General features: G+C 41.9%; 1 protein-coding gene across 3 annotated transcripts; it reads left to right on the top strand.

The window, feature by feature from the left end:
• Positions 1–4,630: 4,630 nt before the first annotated feature.
• Positions 4,631–8,354, top strand: ARL4A (ARF like GTPase 4A). Of its 3 annotated transcripts, none has more exons than XM_074863555.1 (2): positions 4,631–4,683; positions 5,789–8,354. In XM_074863555.1, exons 1-2 carry the CDS (start codon positions 4,654–4,656, stop codon positions 6,473–6,475), a joined length of 717 nt encoding a protein of 238 aa, XP_074719656.1. In that variant the 5' UTR covers positions 4,631–4,653; the 3' UTR covers positions 6,476–8,354. The 3 variants fall into 3 exon arrangements, with proteins under 3 accessions (XP_074719656.1, XP_074719671.1, XP_074719663.1); XM_074863570.1 differs by lacking the exon at positions 4,631–4,683 and adding an exon at positions 4,993–5,192; XM_074863562.1 differs by lacking the exon at positions 4,631–4,683 and adding an exon at positions 5,275–5,489.
• Positions 8,355–18,786: the final 10,432 nt, after the last annotated feature.

The following is an 18,786-nucleotide window of genomic DNA, read 5'->3' as shown; positions in this document are numbered from 1 at the left end:
AATGTTTAGTTACAAAAATGAAAGTAGTAAAATGTAAATGTTAAGACTTCATGTGAAGGTACACATCAAATGAGAATAGGTTTAATTAACTGGTCTAATCAGAGTGGTAACTTAAATTGTAACACACAACAACTCCACCTCCTACTGCTCTAAGCTTTGTTATTTATTGCGAGGAAATAGATTTTCTACCACTGACTACTTTTTAATAATCAAAGCAAAATAATTCATGCAGCATGTAAGTTATCATAAAAGAACTCATCAGACGTAGCAAAGATGATAAAAGGCTTCTTTGTGCAAAACATTTTCTATGCCAATTTAAGAGACGGTCTTAAGAGCAAAACTTCATGTGTTGCAATTTGTCAGCAATTTCACTGTTACTGCTTATTTTCAAGGGGTTTCTCAAAATTGCTGTAGTATTTTATGTAGAAACTTGGTGTTCTTTTAGAACCATATAATGTCATCTCAAAGCAACACTTTTTTAGCTCTTATCTTAGATCTAGGGTATAGTTGAAGAGGAGTAACTTCAATTTGTGAATGTACAACCAAGCTACAGTTGGTTACTGTAATAATAAACAATGTTATTATTATTACACATATATTAATACATATTACCCTAGCCTAGGTCTGCCATGTCATTGTACTGAAATGCAGTTGATTTTCTTTCATACACATTGAGAAATCTGCTTGAAGCTTCAAGCAGCAAGAATTGGTGGTGTGAAGTTGCTAACACGTCTCTTTCATGAAGACATAGGTGTTGGGATCCTGTCACTATGTGCCAGCTACCTGTAGCTGGCGGTGCATTGTCCTTGCAGTAATTTCATCCTTATGACTTCATTTCTTTGTGTTTTACAAGTAATTCAGCTCCATGATGCAGCTGGTTTTACAACACATGGTGTTACTAAAAAAAAACTGCTAAGGTGATTAGCTATTGACCTGGATAATAAATGTCATTAGCCTGTTCTACAGAATGATGGTATTTAGTCAAAACAAAAGGAGTATTGTGCTTATCTGGCCAAGGAAATTCAAGCCCACTGCCTGCTTTGGAAAGAATTTCTCATCTGCTGTGTCACTAGATGTGGTTGTGTGACAATTGTGTCTACTTGAATGGAATCTACCTTTAGAATGACCAGCACTAAGTGAAAGGTCTGATTTAATGTCTTGCTACAGAGAACCTCTCATAAATTCTAGCTTTTAATTTCCATGAATTGCTATTTCCATATGAGAGATGGTTTCTTGCTGCAGCATTGGAAGCCTGGCCCTCCCAAACCTGCCCTGAACCAGAATTATCTGTGGACCATTTAGGAATTAAAAAAATAATCCTATTTTACCATGGTGAAGAAGCTGCATGTTATGCAGGTGTTGCTTCTTTTTCTTGAAACACAAAGGTTAGTCCCAGGCTACCTTTTCTGTGTGGAAAATGTATGTAGACTGTATGTATGAAACAAATGTAGAAAATAACGTATTACCATTTAGCCTGGTAAATTAGTATCAAAGGAAAGGGAGAAAGTTTTTAGCCCAGAGAAGCTGAGTTGCAGCTGTTTTCATGAGCTAAGGAACAATGAGCCAGAAAGAACTCAAGAGCCACAGACAAGTTAGGAAGTCAGAAAAATATGTGAAATGACCCCAACACAGACATTAGGCACCTCCGTGTTTTGCATTACAAAGTCTGCACATGGCTTTGAGCCTTTTTTCCACTGTTTCCTCATACATGTATCTTGCAGTTATTTTCACCTGTCATCTAATTACAGCCCACCCCCCTCCCCATTTAGCTACATACTTGAAAAGAAAGTGAGTATACTTCTTACTGCACACCTCCTTCATTCAGGACTTCTACAGGATAATCAAAGCCTTGCTTCACCCTCACCTTCAATTATCAGGGGGTGAATGTGTCAGCTTTCTTACACTCCCACTAATTTAGATACCATTACTTCCTTCGTAACACCTGGAACACCTGCCCAGTCTGCACGTTTGACTTTTAAAGTAGCATGAAGTGCATGGGAGGAGTTGATCAACTTGGATTGTTATTTAATAGCTGTTTTGCAGAAATGCCTACAGGGATTAATTAAGATCAAGGTGCTAAACACTAAGAAGACTTACAATGAAAAATAGTCCCTGCCCCAGAGAGTTCATAATTCTCTTTATAGCAAGTTACAACAGGTGGATGAGATAAATTAAGTGTAGGGAGGGAAAGAGAAGTAGAACAATCTACTTCTCCAAGCATTTTCTGGACAGTGTGGATCATTTTCATGTATATATTTACAGATATGCTCATTTTTTGAAGATGTTAATTTTTCTCTAATCTTAAAATGATCTCCCTGACGTCATAAAACTCCTCTTCCAAAGAAACACATAAAAAAATGAGATTCATCGTCCACCTAGTGTGTTGGATATACTATACTCTAGCAAATCTTCAGTTCTGTCTATCCCTTTCCAAGGGCACCAAAATCTCTTATTGACTGTTTTTCAGCAGAGCAAGAGATAAAGGCAATCTTTCCGCATTTTATGCTTAAAATTAAAACACCTCCAATAAAAGCAGGAGCTGGCCCATATCCCTCCTCGTGGAATTAATTTTAAAATATGTTATTATAAAGCTGTGTTAAAGTGTGAACAGATCTTGGTGACAATCAGACATTAAAAGTTCAGAAGACTGTAATATCTAATAGGCTTATTTTTCCATTAAAAATAGGGAATACATAATTTTGTAGGTGGAGATAAGGGTCAACTTATTTCAGCCTGTCAAGTTTTATGAATAAATCTATTATCTCTAGTAGTTTTTCTTAACAAGGTATTTCTATCTGGTTTCCACCAATTTCAAATTACTAAAAACCATTCATGAAATACCCAAGGCCCACTTTTACTGCCACTATAAATGTTTTTCTTTTACATTGTATGCTGTGCAAAAGTAGTGTAAAACACTGCCAAATCAGAAACCTTACTGGTTGGCCTTAGGGGTAGTAACTTACCCCTGCTTTTCCATAGATGTAAAATCACTTTCCTATACAAACAGACCACTTCCTCTAAAGAGAGTAATCTGTAAAATCAGGATGTAAATAACTAAGCAAGATAAAAGCAGTGAAACATTAATCTCAGATGTAAGCAAATGAGAATTTTGCTATTTTTAGTAGGACTATAATGGGTATCAACACTTTAATAACATGAAACCTTGCCTACAGCACACTATGGAATTTTTGTTGCAATACAGTGTCCTTTTTCTATTAAATTACTTCACTTTTATACATCATAATTCTTTGTGATTTAAAATATAAAGTAAAATGCTTTCAAAGGGAAAAAAAGAGGTATGATTGCCAGGATATTATTAAAAAAATCACTCCTTTTTAGCAGCCACATCAAGAAATTTGAAAGTCCTCTAGAAAAAAATGCAAGGTTAATACTGAAAATGCCACCTTTTTGCTTTTACTGGAGCCCAGCTGGTCAAAGACTTGGATGATTGTAGTACAAAGTAGAGAAAACATACACTTGGAACAGTAGACTTCAGTAGCACAGTATCTTTAGTCAGCAGTTAAACACACGCTTTTATTGGAAAGATTTAATTTTTATCCTACTAAGGGTTAGGGATGAAGACTTTTCTAGCATGCCCTGCTCTAAAGTCAGCATATCTGATCCTTTTGTGCACTATTGGTACTTTACACTGAGCTGGTGTACATCCACTGCAGGCAGAAGTTGCCATCTACCTTGCCACAGCTGTATAAAAACTACAGTGGCAAACACAGTAAGTGAAGAGAGCAGAATGATGGAGAGACAGCAAGAGTATCAGAGACAACATACCCCTCCAGGCCTCCTCTAAAACCTATATGCTCTGGAAACAGTAACGTAGGAAAATGTCTTATTAGATGCTACTAATCAGTTCTGACTTTGAAAGACTTCACTGTTTACCTCAGGCTTAGATATTAAAATGCAGAATTACTTAACATCTCCTTGTGCTGTGGGAAACCTTCCTTGTAACTAAACTAGGTGACATTTACGTTCGTTCAGACGTGAGCACGGCTGCTATCTCTACGCCAGGAGTCTAAGAGGAGGATTTCACGCACTCAGTTATTCTCAGCTCCTCTGGGACTGTTTGTCTCCTGTTTCATGGGGACAAGTGAAAGGCAAGAAGAGTACGGTGAGAACATACAGTCGGGCCTGGGGCCTTGGATCACTCTTATTTAGGCCACAACAGCAAGAAACCCCGCTCACAGCGTCTCCCTCCCCTCTAACTTCGCCCGTACCGGGGCGTGCAGAGGTCCCAGGTGGTGGGAACAAGGCAGCCAACGGGCTTTTCCACAGCCGATGAGGCACGACGGGGGCCTGGAGCCTGCGATACTTGCTGCGTCACTCCAAGAGATCAGGAGCTGTACGGCCGTTTACTGAGGCTCTGACAGCAGCACCGACCGCACTGCGGCACCCCAGCCCCCCGGGCAGCGCACTTCACCCGGACCCCCCAGAACCGCTCCGGGGAGCGAGGAAGGGGGATCGGGGGTGCCGCCGTAGGGAAACAGCCTCCGACCCTGCGGCGAACTGGGCGGAGCCGCGCGAGCGCAGGCGGCGGGGGTCACGTGGGCAGCCGGCCGCGGGGGGGAGGCGGGCGCCGGCTGCCGCTTTGAAGCCCGTTGCTAGGCTACAGCGGGAGCGGCGGCCGGCGGCTGGGGAGGGATGACGCAACGGCCGGGCGAGCAGAGCGAGGTACAGCGGCGCTCCCATTGCCGCCCCGGGAGGCTTCCCCGGGGGCGCTGCCAGCGGGAACGGGCGGGCGGCGCAGGACGTCACCGCCGGCCGCCACGCCACACCCCACCCCCCCTTCCGCGGGCTGCGCAGCCCCGGCAGTGGCGCAGGTGCGGTGTGAGGCGCCGCCGGGACGTCTCCCAGGCCGCTAGGGGGCGTGGTTAGAGTGACAGCACCCACGTCCAATGAGCGCAGGCGCCTTCGGCGAAGGGGCGGGGCGCCAAGGACTGCGGGGCGCTGCCGCCCGCCCGCTGCAGGGGGTGAGAGGCTGCTGGCGCCGCCCGCCCGTTGGGGCGCGGGAGCGGCCGCTTTCCCCGAGGGGGCCGCGTAAGGCAGTGACTCCGCCCCGCGCGGGGAGGAGCGGGGTCGCTCAGGTGGGGCGTTGGGCGGAGAGCGGTGCAGCCCCCGCCGCTGCGGAGGCCGCGGCGCCTTCCCCGGCGGCACTCGGCCCCGGCGTTCGCTTGAGGACGGTAAAAGAAGAATGAGGTTCTCCGATGAGTGGCTGGTGCTGGCGGCCAATAGGCGAGGCGGAGCGCGCCCTTCTCCCCGCCCCCGCCGCGCGGCGGGGCCAATGAGGGGCGGGGGGCGCGGCGCGCGGGGCTAGGCGCGGGCTGGGAGGCGCCTGACCGCCAGATGCGGGGGAGTCGCGGCGGCGGCACCGACGGAGGTCGCGGCGGCGGAGGACGCGGCGCGCGGGCATGGGGTGGCGGGCGGCTGTCGCCTCCCCGCGCTGAGGGACGTGCCCGCCGGCGGGGCTAGGCCAGGCGGTAGGCGAGGGGCGGCGGTTGGCGGCGGCGGGGCGGCGGCGGTGAGGGGCGCAGGTGCCCGGCGAGCTGCAGTGTCGGTCGCGGCCGCCGCCGCGTCGTGGGGCGGCAGAGCCCACCGGGCCGGGCTGGGCCGGGCCGGGCCGGGCGGGGGCCGTGTGGCGTTCCGCGTCGCGCTGCCTGCGGCCGCCTCCGCAGTCGGGGCGGCGGCGCCTGTGGTGGCCGGCGCGTTGTGGCCGCGGAGCCCCGTTGGAGGCGGAGGGGGGTCAGCTGCGGGCTAACGCCAGTGGTGTCGTTGGCAGGATCCCAGCCTAGCGCGGCGGCGAACGTCGCCGAGGGAGCCGGCCCCTGCTCGTGGCAGCCTGCTGTCACCTCCCCTGCTGGCAATGGGGAATGGACTCTCGGACCAGACGCCGATCCTCTCCAGCCTGCCCTCGTTCCAGAGTTTCCACATTGTCATCTTGGGACTGGACTCCGCTGGAAAGACGACGGTGCTCTACAGACTGCAGTTCAATGAGTTCGTCAACACTGTCCCCACTAAAGGATTTAATACGGAGAAAATCAAAGTGACGCTGGGCAACTCGAAAACGGTCACTTTCCACTTCTGGGACGTAGGCGGCCAGGAGAAGCTGAGGCCGCTGTGGAAGTCGTACACAAGGTGCACCGATGGCATTGTGTTTGTGGTGGACTCTGTCGATGTTGAGAGAATGGAGGAGGCCAAAACAGAACTTCATAAGATCACTAGGATATCTGAAAATCAAGGAGTGCCTGTCCTTATCATTGCTAACAAGCAGGACTTAAGGAACTCTCTCTCCCTTTCTGAAATTGAGAAAATGTTAGCGATGAGCGAGCTGAGTTCTTCAACTCCCTGGCATTTGCAGCCTACCTGTGCAATCATTGGAGATGGACTCAAAGAGGGACTGGAGAAACTACATGATATGATAATTAAGCGAAGGAAAATGTTGAGGCAGCAGAAAAAGAAGAGATGAGTTCTATTTTGACCTTTCTATGTTAGAGTAGTTACTTGGTCAAAATTTGACATAAGACAGCTTCCAAACCCAGGCCTGCTTGTTTGGATGCCGTTAAGCATAGTTACGTTAAACAATCAATTGCACAACCTTGCCGTGTGGAAGGCTGTGCAGTTACGGAACTTTTTTTTTTTTTTTTTAAACTAGTCTCTTCTGAGTTTTATGGCTCTGCATTATTTCAGAAGCCCTAATAGATGATGTAATACTATCAGGAAATGGATGGGTGGGTATATGTGACATGGATGTCTAAATAGCCAAATAAAATGAGGGTTTTCTGCTTAGTGTTGTGTTCATATGTTTGAGGGTGCCCTCTGCAAGCAATTTGCATTGAAGGTGTTCTGTGTTTTTAAACTTTTAATGCTCGTAAGTGGAGTGTTTAGGTGAACATTATACAGCTTTAAAAACATGTATGAAGCTAGTAACCCATTATTTTGAGAGGCTGTTTTTTACCTTGTTTGGGGATTTCTATGAAAGCTTGGCTACATGTGTAGTTTTTTTTTTTTAATTTGGCACTTTGAATTTGAATCCTGTTCAGTTCAAATACTTGAAATTTCAAGTGCTGTGGATTCTTCAAATGATAAAAGAAAGACTTTTTTGACAAGTAAAAAATGTAAACAACATGCTGGAGCATGAAAAAGTGGTTTCCCAACGTATAGCATGTTTTTGGTATGTAAGGTTTTTATTTTTTAGAAGTAGCCATTCCTCATTATACAGTGCTAATCAGGTTTAAACTGTTACTCAAAATTAGTAATTTATTTCTGGATTATGAGTATTATGTCCTCCTACTATCAAGTTAAAAGTAAATTAATTGCAGTAAAGGAGCTATAAAGAACAACTCTGGCTGCTGTGGTTCTAACCAGTGCAGCATTCTTTGCTCTACTGGTGACTTTTCTGGCAATAAAACAAATTTATAATGAAGTAAAGATGGAGTTAGAATTAGCAGAGCACATCTTGTATCTTCCCGAAGTACCCCATTTTATTAAAGTGGTATTGCTATGTCACTTTCAACGTATGCTTTTTTTATTGTGACTCTTAAAGTATTTTGTGGTTAGGAATGTAATAATGCTTTATACACTCAAACATTTGACACTACTGGGGGTTGAGGGGGGGGAGGGGGGAAGAAGATTTTCAAGATGGGCCTGTGTTCTGCTTTAATTATGCTTTAAGCTGTTCTTGTTTACAGAGTGTGCAAACAGTGTTAACTGGGCAGGATAGTGCTTGACGGAAAAGGGAGGGTAGTTTTTCTTACTGGTACAGAGCTTCAAGTGACTCTTTAGATACTTGGCTAGCAATTAAAAGGGCTAAAACAGAGCCTGGATTTTTAAGACTAACTTTAGTGGTGCTGTAAAAATTCAGAATGTTAGATTCTCTTTAAACTTTTGTTGGAAATACCGGATTAAAAAAAAAAAACCAAAAAAACCCCAAGAAGAGTAAAAAAAAAAAAAGCTAAATCTATTTCCTCCTCTTACTCAACCAGCAAAGTAATACACTTTTCTTACCTGCTGCCATGTATCAGGAGGATGACAGCTACAAACATGAATGTCAATCAATGTAACTTAGGTATATTAAAAAAAAAATCAAACTTTTTAACCAGCAGCTGTTTGTCCGGGAGGTAACCAAAAATGCACTTTAGTGTCTTCAATAACTGAAAGTGACAGCTGTTTTTTTTAATGACATCTTGGTCCTTTTTGAATAAACTGAAGTAGCTTCCAGTGGAGCTTTTGTATGTTGGTTATATATGTACCTGCACTGGTGACATTGTAAGTCACTTACTCAAGTAATGTCTATATTTATAGAAATGTGGATGACTTCTTAAACCTCAATAAACAATTCAAAACAAGCCTGCAGAGAGAAGGTGTCTGACTTCTTGTACTGCAGTGGTATGTTCTTACCAGCCTCTGTGCACGTGATGCTAATAACAGTAGAACTGTTTCTGTTGAAAACCAAAGTTATAAATGTGGTGAGGCTCATAAATGTCACAGTGTTATAAATTGCAGGTATCTCATTAAAAACTTTAAATCAGTGGCATGTCTGTATATTCACAGAAGAAATATTAACTGCAGTGACTCCTTTCTGAAGCGATGGATCTTGCATAATTTGAAAAATCTTTTATATGGCTGAACCTATTTTGTGTTACGTGCAATATTTAATAGGCGATGTTGGGCATTTATCACATGTACTCACAGGTGGTACTTAATTTAGTATCTTCAGGATCATATGTCAGAAGCTGTCTGAGGGATTCACGTGTACTTTAAACCTTGGGTGAATTTCCTCCTAGGCTTTTACAGCAGTGAGTAGAATGTGAAAACTTCTAATTAGTTTCAGGACCCGAACATAGACAAGACAAACTTCATTTAGCCTGCAAATCGAAATGGCTAAGTTTGAGAGAGAAGTTTAGATACTCTCTTTCAAACCTGTTTTTTTTTTTCATGTCTGTTTATGTAACTGATGGCACATCAAAATGTAGGTTACTGACAGTCAGTCTTGAGAAAAAGTGATGCTGAGCCCTATGAATTTGGGGTGTAATTGGTCTAACATTGGCTAACATTTTCTTTGCTGTCAGGTGCACAGGGCTACTAGGCTGAGGAAGGTGAGCTGGTAGGCTGGCTCTTCGTAGGCAGTAAACAAACTGTACGATGCCAAATAATTGCTTCATTTTGAATATTCATTAGGCTTCTATTGGGCACAGTTGAGAAGGCATCCTGCTTGAAAAAGTCAACTATTTTCTGCATATTAAACATGCTAGTGTTTATCTGGTGACAGTCTCTCTAAAGTCTTCTGTGTATAAAAACTTAATGATTTTAAATACAAAGACATGACCGATCTGTAGCACTCTGAAGGAAGATGTGAGAGAGGGTGGGGAGTAGTTTTTCTAACATGTCATTGTTGTTACAATGCGATATTTAATACTGACTTGGAAGTAGAAGACTTTGAGTGGGGGATGAGTTTTATATTCAACCTATACCTTTAGCTGTACTAGAACTGTTTTGCTGGAATATTACAGTAACTGAGTAAAATATACAAATGTAGCTGTACCTCTGACACTGTGTTCTGTCTTACTATGACAAAGTCTTCCACTGTGAACAAAATGGTGATTGCAAGTAGAGCATTTGGTATCTCAGCCAACTGAGTTTCTGCTGGCAGAGTTCTGTCAGCCTGGGATCACTTTCTTCTGTACAATAAATTGACAGTTCTGGCCTAAATACTGGTATGTGTAAGAAAATCTTGAGAGGAGCTGAATAAGCAGGTGTAATTTTGTTACAATGTTGGAGTTGCACAACTTAAATTTTAAAATAATTTTTGCTAAAATGGGCTACAAATTACACTGTTCTTCAAGGCACTAGAAAAGTTAAATATCTTTAACTGCTTCTACTTTAAGGAGGTATGGAAGTGCATTTAAATCAGTGCTGCACTGTTAAAAATGAACAAGCCACAAGATCTTGTAACCTTATCGCTGTTGTCTTAGCTTACAAAAGTTGGTATGGCACTGCCTCAGCTGTTTATGCACATGCAATCATTTAAAGTTAACCAGCCCTCAGGATCTGGTCTCTGTTTTCTAGCTGCATAGCTGTGTATTAGCTTATGACTATTTCAGCTAGAAAAAGTACTGTAGGATGGTGAGAGTTCTTCATGTTCTTGACATCACTTTAAGTTGTGTTGTGCTGAATGGGCATTTACATTCGAGAAAATACAAATAATGGTTTTCAGCTAGGTGGTAAGTGAAACCTTTCTCTCTTCAAATTTTCATGTTTAATTGAGACATGATTGATCCTTTTTGTGTGGAAAGCAGTACCCACAGACAGCCCACAGTTCCCAGCCTGATTTAGAGAGGAGCTTCTGTACCACCTTACACAGCACTTGGTCCTGCAGCAGTTTATTACCAGAGACACGGTAGTCACAGAGCAGCCAGGAGCTGATAGCTGTCTGGTCGGGTGGGTGCTAGCTAAGCCCTTCTGGACCCCAGCAGGTCTGCGTGAGGGCAGCTCTGCCTTCTTGGGGGGGGATTATCTGCATCTTGGATCATCATCTGTTTGCAAACAGCAGGGTGTTAATTAGTGTCTGGCTGAAACTTTTTGTTGAGAGGTAAGTGTCATTCTTGGCATGGGAGGAGGATTTAGATACTGCGTTAATGCTGCAAAGAAGGATTTGGTAAAGCAGAGTGTGGAAAACAGCCAATCTGCATATACTATATATAGGGCACCACCCCTAACATGCAGTCTTGATTCAGCTGTGTGGATTGCAATGCATGAAGGCTAGCAAACGTATGCTTGTAACGCTGTCTTCCTTTAACTTCTTCTGAGAGAGAAATCTAGGCATGAATCAGTGCTTTTTGGATCAGTGTTGTTACTTTACTGGTGGGTGACTCATCTTTTGAGAGGGTCACAGTTTACAACCTCGTAGCTTCGTGTCCCTGAGCTAAAAACAATTCTTGTCAGTACTGCAAGGGATGTGTAGGGGAGCTGTGAATGGGCATTGTCTTCTGTTTGCTTACTCTGGGGAATAAGGAAAGCATTTATTTTTTTATTTTCTTTAATCCTGACTGACATAGGTATGTGAAGGCCGGCCCCTCTCATGCTGCTCTGTAGGCTGTGATTATTTTTAGGAGCAGTACAAGACTGCAGAGCTGTGTGGATAAACTCTTGAGTGTGTTTTTAAACTAAAGGGAAATACACGGTGTGACTTCGCAGCAGGGTTATGCCTGGGGTTGTCATATGGGCTCCCACAGCCATCCTACCTATCTGAGAACAAAATAAAGGGCTGATACATAGCTGGTAACCTTGCCTTTCTTCATAGCATTAGTCAGGCTTCTTAAACCAGCTGTAAAGAAGCAAAAATGCAGTTTCAAAGAGCTAGCTGAAAAAAATCCCAAGCAGCGAATTAAGGACTTGAGTTTCTCCCTGCCAGTGCCCTGTTTTATTGGTGCTGGCTATGAGTGGCTGCAGGTACCCGTGTGGTGGCTGGGGGACGCTGCCTGCAGCCGGCCTGCTTGCCGCTGGGCCTGGCGAGTGGCACAGTCACCAAGTAGTCACATACTGAATTTATTCAAAGGCAAACCCAAAATCTAAGGAGAAAAAACAGGCAGGGAAGCCAGACAGTGCTTCCAGACTAAATACCTGCTTGCAAACAGCTCAGGAAGGTAAGAGATGATAATCCCTGAGCTGTGAAGATTATATATTTACACAGCTGTTCAATCAGAATTAAGAGCTAAAGATGACAGAATAGTTAGAAAGGAGAAAGTCAAGTACAGTTGTTGGGTGCGGGGTATGTGGAGGAAGAGAAGATTTGAAACTGTGGGGTCTTCCTAGCTTTTCAAAATACATCGAGCCTTAAGGGAAATAGATATGCTTTTAGGCTGCTGAATTGGTTTAAAATCTTTATTGTTTTATGCACTGTAGTTTTCCTATTGCTGAAATGAAACAATACCTCATTTAAGAAAGCCACCTAATCGCCGCATTAATCTCGGAGTGCACTGACAAAGGAGAAGGTTAGCAGGGGTGTTGAGCCTTGTTAAATGTGCTGACGGCTCCTGGCTGGCTCAAAGGCTGCTGTATTTCAAGGTCTCTTCTAAAAATAGCAGAATGGTAGAATTTAGGTCACATGAGGTAAAGGTGTGAAGCCTGATACCTCCAGACACCACACACAGTCCAGAGATGCCACCAACCCTGTAACTGCTTATCTTATGTTACCACTTTATGAATGATAAATAAGAATAATTTCCTTTGGAGCATAACATTTTCATCCCTTTCCCATTCCAATGTCATTTGTCCTGAAAGCTTTAACAGGTTTTGATACTGGAACGTCATTGAGTCGGGTGTTACAAGGATGAGTTCGTGAGTGAAGAGGGTCAGGAAAGAGTGTTCACCGCTGCTGCAGTGACTTTGGTTAGCTAAAACCAGTCTTCTTGTAAAGCTGGCTTAACACGGACTTAGTAACCTAAAAGAGGGAAATTTTCTAAAAATATTTTCTTATTTCTAACATTAGCTGAACTCTGCTGGTCTTACAATTATTGAATGCCATTGTAGGCATGGGCTACCGCTGTTTTTTTGACACCAGTTGCATGATGATCTCTAAGATGCCTTCAACCATTTGCAGACTGTAAGCGTAGCGTCTCCACAGTAAGACTGCATTTATATATCCATGATGTATGTTTTTAGCTATTTGAGGTGTTTCTGTGGTCAATTTAGTTTCTCAAAGAAACTTGATTCTTTGTGAAACATAGATTAATGTATCAATGTCTCAGCAAACACAATTTATTCCTATTTGGTTCGTGCTACAAGTGATACAGTAAAATGGCAATCTACAGATTATTAGTAGCACTATTTCCCTTAAACTCCAGCTGTTGAGTTTCTTTTTGAATCAGAGATATATAGTCCATTTTTCTTGATTATACTGTATTTTGTATAGGAGATGAATTGTGCTAACCTGAGAAATACTAGCCTCCCTGATTTTAATTAGCTTAGAAATTTGACCTGTACGTTTAAAGTCACTGTAATTCAGCTATAATCAGTCAAGTTATGCTGGAGACAACTGGGATTCATGGACTGAGCCCACACTGATGATTTTTGACAGATCTCCTATTGCCACATCAATACACATGCATTACTGTGTGCTATGGTAGCACTGGTACCAGCAAACTATATTTCTATATGATTCAGCAATTGTATCTCTGCCACTCCGTCATAACTTGCTTTTATATACAATGGTTGCTTATGTCCCGCTATTGCTGTAATCACGATAGAGGACTGTTTGGAAAAATTCTTTATATAGACTCAGCTGTACATCGCAACTTTAAAACAAATGCACCAAACTACATGATTTTAAATACTGGAGTTAATGCTGAAAGCTGGAAGTTTAAGACTGAAGATTGGTCCAGCCCAGCTACGGAGTGCTGGTCATTTTATCCCTGAAATCTCTTCATCTATGTGTAAAGCAAGAATCTCATAGTTGCTCTTACATTTAAATTCATGCTTACACGTGCTGTGAGGTATTAAAATATTACAGAAATACAGTGTAATGGAAAGTAATAGACTATAACTAATTTGGATTTATCAATTGACTTGTAACATATTTGTGTTCAATAGTTAGGCATCAGGAAAACGTACCATTTCAGAAGTGATGCATTTGAGAGTTTAAAAATACAAGTTCAACATACTGTATTATCTCTGACTGCATGAACTCCAGCTTCACAGGAAAAAAAATATTACCACAGTTTAAAATAATAATGTGTTTCATATTCATCGGTGAATAAATATTTATAAACTGGATCATCTGTACCTGAATTTTGTTTGCATTTGACCATAGCTATTAAGCAAAAGTACTCAAAATTATTCGGTTTTATGTTTGAATTAAATTGGGATGAATACATGGTCTTCCAAATCAGGTATATGAAAGTTTTCAAGTAAAGATGATATGCAAAGATCTTGAGTTAAAATAACACATCATCTTAAAATAAGCTTTTATTTGGAATAGTAACAAAAATGGCTGGAAATTCCTTTGAAGAGATAGCTTTATTTTATATAGTACAGCGAGAGAAGTATGTTACAGTGATTTCAGACCTCAGGATTCAGAGGGTCTCCTGTTCTCGGTGCCTTTCTTGGCTGTAATGAATCAGTCTGCACAGGATGTGGCTGCTAACAGATGATAATGCAAAGTGAAGGGCTGGGCCATGAAAAGCCCCAGGGTGGCTCAGCGTGGTGCTGAGTTCTCACGAAGAGCTGATTGCTTTCCAAAAATAAGAACAGGAACTAGGGCAGATTATCCATGTAAAATGCACTTTCCACCTTTACACATTCACAACATTTTATTATTTTCAGCATTACAGAGCTTTACATGTTGATTACATATATAATCCGTCTAGGCACACACACCTACCTACTCACACTTCTGTTGCATTCTTGCAAACCCTGTTTGTGAGAATTTCTCTGGGATCCTGTTTTGTGGGTGTAATTTGAGAATATATAAATAGATTCATGTTTTCCCATCATTTAAACCCAAATGTGACTGCAAACATGACAGCACTAGAAATATGATTCTTTGAAATAATTTCCTCAGTTTTAAATCTTTCATTTTATTAGAATAAAGTAATCTGGGCTGTTCACACTGCATATGAACCATGCTGTTGTGGTGGCATTACCACTGCCCAGAGTTCAGGTTGCGTCAGCACTTCTTTTATAAACATAAATCCTTTTTTCAGAAGCTTAATAACCTAATAAGCCCTGAAATTTCACACTTGTCTGAAACTTGGCACAAAGTATTAATTTTGCCTTTTACCACATTAAATAAAAATATATATTAGAGGGGAATATAAATAAACAAAAAAAAAGCTTATTGCGTTTTGCTGCCTTTTCTAGCTCAAAATTAATTTTGTTTATTGAAATGAAGTGAATTCACAGTTCCAAATGGAAACCTTTGAAAATTTTTTAAGTTAAAAGTTGCAATCATTAGCATTTGTAAATCAGATCTACACACATGACACAAACTTGTGGAGCTCACTCGCAGAGTGAAATTCTCTCATCACTGTCAGTAAAGCTATTCCTATGCAGTAACAGTTGTAAGATTGGCTATATACAGAGAACAGAAACATAGACGTGTCTTTCCTTAGTTTCTTTAATACATAATTTCAAGTCCTCTAGTTCTTTAAGTACATTTTCTTAGCAGTGGTGATGTGTAAAAGTAAATCAAATGCAGGGTTTTCTCTGTCTAGTGGAAAAGCCCATGCTTATAAAATTCCCAGGCTGTTTTCTGAACCATTGAAAAAAAAAAAAAATATGGAGAAGTCTCTGGTCTCAGTAGAAGTGCTGAATCTTTTGATGTTTGCTCACCCCATCTAGATAACCCTGAGATTATCCTAAGGGTTACTAAGGGCCTAGCTGCCTGGGCATAGTATCTTCTTGCATAGAAGAGCATTTTTTCTTAAAGGTACAACTAATACAGGGATCCTGTATTAATGATGGCTTTTTCCTTATGGATTCACTTAAGCCTCTGCACAGGGGATGTAGAATCCAACTGTTTGAATCTGCAATATTTTACCCTCCCTTTGCATTCATTTTAACTGTGCATACATGCCCACACAAAGCGGCTCTTGCACTTCCTTACCATGGAGCGTTAATCTGCTCAGACTAGGCACGCTCTTCACTTTTACTTTGCCCAGCAAATTTTATAGAGAGCACAAACCCTATGTAGGTTCTCCTTCCTTCCTTTCAAATAGCGACTTCCACTTCCAGTGAGATGGCCATAATTATTTATTTTGTGTTGGAAAATTTTTGCTCACTTCAAGTGCTTTGGGTCAAGTTTAGATTACTCTCCCCCTCAACCTGATTTCCTGTTCTTATTTACCTCCCTAAGGAAAGTTTACCATGTCTATAATGCCCTCCCAGGAGCAGTGCTGTGGGTTTATAGTATAATACAGGCACAACAGTCAGGATTGAGTTTACCTAATATTAGACTTCTACCAATTAGGCATTTTTGTACAATTTAGGCACCTCTAGATGTTTTTATGGTTCATGGAAAGAAATGTGTTTGTCTAGGGTATAGTTCCTTTAGCTCAGGAGTGGTATCTAAGGCAGGTCAGATAAATCACCCTGTGGCATGGCTTGTTTCTCTCTCTCTGCTCTACTGAAAGTATAAGCTGATTAACTCAAATATAGACTACCTGCCCTTTACACCAACTGTCTATATTATTTATATCTTAAATGATAGCCCCAAATCTGTGCCAGCTACTCTGCTAGAAAATGCAGGTGTCTGCCATTTGAAATCTGTGTCAATCTGCAGCAGCTGAGAGGCTCTTGCAGTGCTTTTCCTTAGCAAAGCCACCCCAGTGCTTCTGGGTGCTGGTCAATGACCACCCTGTTTGTAGAAGGAAAATACAAAGACCAGTATATTAAATAATACATATTAAGAAAAAGTGGAGTGAAAGCTTTTATTTACAGTGAACATTACATTTCACAGTCCAGATATTCTTGCTGCAGAAATCAGTAAACCAAATTACTTCCTCTTTACAGTGTTTTATGGCTCAGTCAAACTACTTGTGTATGCAAAGGTAGCTTTTCATTGAATTCAGTGGGAGCGAGATAAGACTGTAGAATTGTGCAACAAAACTGCCATCTGTAAAAGCTTTTAGATATGAAATGTTACATTTCTTTTTTTTGAAAATGTAAGTAAATCCCCACCTACTTGTTGATAGTGTAATTGAGTCTAGCAACACCTGTGCCTGCTTCTGCATGTGTTGAGAGTTGCAATCACTCTCGTGTGACTACAGAAAGGCTACCAGCAATCAAGCTGAAATGGTTTAGGGGGTGAGAAGGATTTGTTAAAAGAAAGTTTGCTACCTGGTATTGAGGAGTGACCTAAGCAGAGAAACAAGATATGAGTAAGGAGCTATGTAAGCGGAGGAAATTATGAAGTGCTTTGATGTCTCCAGGTTTCCTTCTAACAAGGTATGAATAACTGATAGCCTTTCTGATGAGAAAACCTTAATTTAGGAGTGAGTATGAAAAGGGGTCTCCCTTGTCCCCATGTTGTGAAAACTGTAATAATTTAATACTTTCTTATGTATCTCTCATGGTCAAACTTCTTGTTGGTTAAAGGGTTCAAAAGCCACTACAGCTAATGCTCTGAAATTACATATAACTTATTTCTTTAGGAAGATAAACTGAAATACTGGGAGGTGTAATAAAGGAAAGAAGAGACCCAGAAATTAGAGATCTTAAGGCATGGTGCTATGAGTTTTGGTGTTCAGTGAATGACTAAACAGAGCATATTGTGCATTTCTGTAGTCTTGGGAAAAGTGTGAGACTTTTGTTGAGGTGCTTGCTTGATCTTAAAAAGAAAGCTGTTGTGCAGACTTACTGGGAGATCTGCATCCCCTAAATCACCATATCATCATGTGAAAGAACAGTAAGGGTGTACCTCCTGAAGGCTTGTTATCTCTGATGTGAGACCAGGTGCTATGGTGTCCTATCAGTTATCTCTAGTGAGAAAATAACTGTACATAAACTCCAGAGCTGATGTTATCTGCTTCTGTAAACATCCTGTTCGCTCTGTGTATTGAAGGGTATTAAACTGGCATTGTGAAGACATCTAAACTGAACTGAGACTGCTGCTGAAAAGCTGTATTGTGTCTCTCAGCTCGCTTTTTCTCTTTGACCACAGATATGTGTAGAAAGTATTTACCTGTTGATTCTCAGGCCTGTGGCAGTGAATCACTAATGCATAACATAATGCAACTACTTACTAGTGCTGAATTTGCTGGGATTCAGAGTTTTCAGTCCTGAAGAAGAGGGGAGTAGTGCAGGGGTACACTCCTGCAGAGAACTAGAGGATCAACAAGGCTACACTTGGATGTTTCAGGTAGGGGAGAGTTTTCCCTGTTCCTGGGATGGGAATCCAACAAGCGTTCATCTCATTTTTAATATGTGTAGTAATGTTGTTGGGCTACTGATTTTTCTCAGCCTGCTGTAGTTATTATTACAAATTGAAATGTAGATGTGTAAACAAAGACTTAAAACAAATCCCCAAAAATGCAGTCTGTGAGAAGGTACAACAATGTTTAGAAGCTATTATATTAAAAACAAAAAAAAAAAAGCTATTGAACATGGTTGTAAACACTAGTTCGTAAGCAATAAGTTTAAATTTAATTAGAGAAAGTTTTCTTTTATCTATTTGGCCCTAATAACTCCTTCTAATAAATGAACTTCAGTAAACAAATGACTCCAGGTTTTGTTTGGTAATAGTAATACTTTATAAGGTGAGGTGTGTGCGGTTTTTGGTGGGGTTTTTTTTTGGTGGGCGTGTTTTTGAATTTTTTGTTCTGGGGTGTTGTGGTGTTTTGGGGTTTTTTTTTGGTGCCAAGTGAACTACAGTGGTACTCCTATCAAGCCATTCAGTTCAGTGGCCTTCAGCAGCAAAGCTCTGTGGGTGCCCTCTGAAACAGGGCTGGTGAGCTAAGCAGCAAACATGGGAGAGCTCCTTTTATTCAGCATGCTGAGTCGATGTAGGTCTTGGGTTACTTTTGTCATGAAGCCTGGATTTGTGTGCTAGCAGCCAAGAACCTTCCTTTTGACAAGCTCTAGACTTGCTTGAGCTCTGGGAGTCTGCCTTGCCCAGCTCGGTGGTGGGAATCCTCCAAACTGTGTGTTCTATGGGATAAACAGTATCAACAGCAGCTTACTGTGAATGAGGATTCAGTTTGTGTATTCCCTCTTGCACCTTGGATGTCTGACTCCTGCAGCGATGGTGTTGGACTCTAACAGGTTTCCATCTGTGTCCTGTAC

Source organism: Strix uralensis, chromosome 1 (genome assembly GCF_047716275.1).
Source record: "Strix uralensis isolate ZFMK-TIS-50842 chromosome 1, bStrUra1, whole genome shotgun sequence".
In the NCBI taxonomy this organism is placed as follows: domain Eukaryota; kingdom Metazoa; phylum Chordata; class Aves; order Strigiformes; family Strigidae; genus Strix; species Strix uralensis.
Note: the sequence above shows the minus strand (reverse complement) of the source record. Positions and strands in the feature narration are given on the sequence as shown.

Excerpts from the sequence above, each read along its gene's own strand:
- ARL4A (XM_074863555.1), top strand. The coding sequence starts at position 4,654 with ATGACGCAACGGCCGGGCGAGCAGAGCGAG. Across the intron at positions 4,684-5,788 it reads GGCCGGGCGAGCAGAGCGAG|GATCCCAGCCTAGCGCGGCG; the intron begins GTACAGCGGCGC and ends TGTCGTTGGCAG.